A 3,988-nucleotide genomic window follows, 5' to 3' on the forward strand; every position below is an offset into this window, starting at 1 on the left:
GAGGCGGTGGTAGAGGAGAGGGGGGATGCGTGGCGTACAAAACACGTACAGGGAGAGGGGGCCGGGGGGCGAGGGGGGAGGCGGGAGGGCCTGTAAAACACACCACTGGAAAACAGGCAGGTAGGTAGAGAGGTAGCCCCTAGGCCTCCAGGCTCACATATCGGTACTCAATCTTGGCATTCCCCAGGCACATGGCAATGTCCAGATCGTCCTCCAGCCCGTTCTTGCCGCGCTCCTTCTTCTTAAGGACGATCTCGTGGCCGAGTAGTCTGTCGGGGGAGGGGGTGGAGGGGGTGGAGGGGGAGGAAGGGGGAGGAATTCTTGATGGTGATGGTGACGGTGGTGACGGTGGTGGTGATGCTGATACGTGAGGAAAGAGAAACAGCAGCAGCAGCAGCAGCAGCATGACTATCATCATGCAACAAGCACTAATCCATTGGTGGGGGGGGTAGGAAGATGAACCACAGACGAGCAAAGCTGATACCTTAGCTAGACGTAATAGACAGATATACATATACGAATACATTCTGAAGTCGGATGGGGTGAATGGATTAGGGTGCCCCTCTAGCAGGGGAGAGCAGGGAACTGCCTCGAGAAAGGGGGCCGCTGGTGAAGCTATACCACCCTGTAACAACATACATACAGACTGCGTGAGGATGTTGTAAGAAATTACCGACCAGTGGTGGCGGGCTTGGGAAGTAATCAAATCGCGGCGACGTGGCCGGCTAGATTGCGAACGAGCATCCAGCTACCGAGCCAAAAGATACGCACATATCTACGCGTACATATACGTGTATGTATATTTTGTGTATGTATACGTACATATAAATGTATAAAATTGCATATATGGGTGAGGGGGGGTATTGAAACCAAGATCCCGCACGGACTCAAACCCCATCGCCTCGACCTCCCCCCATTCTTGCGACTACCTACAGTCAACCCCCTCTTTCAACTCCTTCACTCGCACCTCGCCCACCGCGAATCACGCGCCCCCGCCCACCCCGCCAAAACTCCCCACCCGCAACCCGCCGTACGAAACCCAAAACCCACCGTGCCGGCGTCTCGCACAGCGCGTTGATGTACACAACGTACGGCATGAGACCATCCTTGTCAAAGCCGTATTTTACGAATAGCGCGGCGGCCATATTACGATCCAAAAGTACCGTACGAATGGGCTTCAGAATCTGGTGGCCATGGCGACGTAGGCGTGTGTGTGTGTGGGGGGGGATTTAGTGGGGAGTAGTGGGGGTTGAGAGGTAACGGAGGGGGTGGGGTGTTGTTGGTCACATCCACACAAAAACACACAAAGCGGCTGCATGAAGACACACAAAAACACGCCCAGTGTTGGATTGAAAACCACAAAACATAAACGGCACCACACCGATACACACCTGCTTGTGTTGTACCTTTCCCTTCACGTCTTTGCTCTTCACCCAGCTGTCCTCGTACTCCATCAGCCGCAACACGTTCTGCCACACCTGGGGACGGCGGGAATACGGGGGAAATACGGCGATATGGCAATGTGCAAAGGGTTAGTTCTCTGGTGCCGACGGCTGTCGACGCCGTTCCCCTGCCCCCCCGGCAACACGCGGGGCACCATCACTGTGGAGCCGTGTGGCTGTGGAGGATTCGGAGGAGCGACAGGCGCTGCAGTGCAATCCCTACCCGCGTGCACACACCACTTCTGGGAGTGCCCAGTGGCGCAGGCGGCGGTGATACGTGCCCGGACCCATATCCGCCCGGCGAACATGTGGCTCGCAGAAGCATCAGCAGGGGTGCAGCAGTGTGTGTGTGTGTGTGTATCGGACGTGATCAGCCTCGCGGCGCTGCCCGCCAGGGAACGTGTGCGGGCGGGGCTGCAGGTCCCGCAACCCCCCCGCAGTCCACACCCCGCGCCCGAGGCCCCAGCAGCCCCCCCCCCCCCCGGGGGCTGGTGGTCGCGAGAGCCGTCGTGCGGTGCCGTCGACTTCTGGCAGCGGGTTCAGGGCTTTGCAGAGCTCTGCGTGCGTGCCCCTGGGCGCGGCTGGGACAGCCTGGGCCCCGACCATCCGAATTTATATATCGGTGGTGGACGGGCGCCTGTGTTGTGTAGTTGGGCTGGGAGAGGAAGGGGAAGGGGTATAGAAGGAGTGGGAGTGCCAGGAGGACCCCGGTAGGTGGACTATCCCGCTGGGCGGGGGGGGGGAGGGGATAGGGGCTCCTGAGGGGTTTTCCCCGCCGAAACACACATGCACATGCACATGCACACACATACACATACACCACGGGCGGCCCCACCTGCAGGAACTGCTGTATGGACACGGTTCCGGTCCTCTGCGGGTCCACCCGCCAAAACGCCTGACGCAGGATGTCCTTCTCCAGCGCGCTGGGCGCCCGAGCCGCGTTACAAGCCCGGTCCGACATGAACTTGAGGTGACGGCGCATCATGTACTCCAACTATGTTATTACATGATGCGCATGTACGTCATGTACGGCATGTACGGGACGTGTGGCGCATACGGCATGTACATGTTACATTATGGACATGGGCATGGAAGGGAAGGGAAGGGAAAAGGCACGGAAGGAAGCAAGCTATTTCCACAATATTGCTGGGGTGCCAGGGGTGTGTGGGAAGAGGAGGGAAAGGAGGGAACTACACACACATACACACAAACGCACACACACACGTGAAAGAAATGTGCATCTGCATATGGATACATCCAGAGACCTCGGAGAGTGGGTGGGTGAGTGAGTGAGTGGGTGAGGGATGGGCAGGGCCGGGCGGAGACGGGCGAGACAGGAGTAAAGGCGGTCTGTGGCTCACCCCGCAACCTGGGATTTATGTTTGTGGGGCACTCCTGTGTTTCAAGGCTCAAGAGCGGCCCCACGCGGCCCCGCGCCACTTTCTCTCCCGCCCCAAGCACACATACACATACATACGTACACACACACACCCCACACACACGCACCCCTACCTCCGCAATCGCCAGCCGCATGAGCATGTCCCTCTGCGCCTGCCCCCCGTTCCAATCGCTCATCTCGTACTTCGGCGGCCGGGCCTTACGACCCTCCCGCTCCGCCACCAGCGTCTCCCGATTCAATATCGCCTAAAAGGGGCGGCAGCGTGTGTAGGTGTGTAGGTACGATGGCGATGATGATGGTGGTGGTGGCGATGATGATGGTGATGATGATGGTGATGATGATATGCGAGATGCAAAGGACAAACAGCCGACAGGGGGTTAGCGGGGGCGAGGGCAGGTACCCGGAGGGTAGGGAGGGAGGGGGGAGGAAGGGAGAGCGCTGGACAGGAGGGTAAACGTGTTGAGGTCGTGTGTGTTTTGCATGTGCGTGGGGGACCACCCCCCAACCCACCACTACACCTACACGTGTACCTACAAAACCCCGTCTTTCCCCCGGTAAAAACGCCCCTCCCGCCCAGTAATCACCCACCAGCGGCCAAGGTATCCAGTCCTTGCACGCGGTGTGTTGGTCCTTATCCAGGCACTGGTGCAGGGCGTGGATGCGCTGGTAGGGGGTGAGCCGGGTGATCAGGAACTCCCGCTCCGCCTCGGACAGGGGCTCTGAAGCCGCTGCGCCGTGTGGGAGGGGGCTCAGGTCGGACAGGGAGGTGAAGTGCCGCCTGCCGGTCTCCAAACTCCTACGGAAGGGGAATGGGAAGGGGAGCTTGCTAAAATTTGCTATTTGCTAAAATCAAACACCAAAAAAGGGGGACTTGGGTTGGGTTGCGATGGAGGGGTGGTGGGGTTGAAGTTGAGTGAGGGGCAAGGAAGGTGTATGTGTGTATGTGTGCTCTGGGTTGGTGCCCCTCGCCCTCACTCGCCCTGAAGAAGGTGCCTGACATGCTGACTGCTGAAAAGGTTGTCTGGCCGCACTGAGGGCGCCATAGCACACGCAAGCGGGCACACACACACACACATACATACACACACAGCTCCCTCCTCTACTGCTCCCTCCCTCCCCAGCTTCTCACGTTCGTGGTTCGTCTTTC

At 58.9% G+C, this 3,988-nt stretch overlaps 1 protein-coding gene across 1 annotated transcript in view; it reads right to left on the reverse strand.

Moving 5' to 3' along the window:
* Positions 1-3,988, reverse strand: part of VOLCADRAFT_90304 (uncharacterized protein) — a gene marked incomplete at both ends in the record, with an annotated part of 22,659 nt that overhangs the window by 16,970 nt on the left and 1,701 nt on the right. The window contains 7 exons of the mRNA XM_002949913.1: positions 158-269; positions 1,051-1,184; positions 1,392-1,478; positions 2,278-2,436; positions 2,949-3,086; positions 3,430-3,569; positions 3,817-3,871. Coding sequence (XP_002949959.1) covers positions 158-269; positions 1,051-1,184; positions 1,392-1,478; positions 2,278-2,436; positions 2,949-3,086; positions 3,430-3,569; positions 3,817-3,871 — 825 coding nt within the window. The remainder of the gene's footprint in view (positions 1-157; positions 270-1,050; positions 1,185-1,391; positions 1,479-2,277; positions 2,437-2,948; positions 3,087-3,429; positions 3,570-3,816; positions 3,872-3,988) is intronic.

This window comes from Volvox carteri (assembly GCF_000143455.1).
Source record: "Volvox carteri f. nagariensis unplaced genomic scaffold VOLCAscaffold_16, whole genome shotgun sequence".
Taxonomy (NCBI): Eukaryota; Viridiplantae; Chlorophyta; class Chlorophyceae; order Chlamydomonadales; family Volvocaceae; genus Volvox; species Volvox carteri.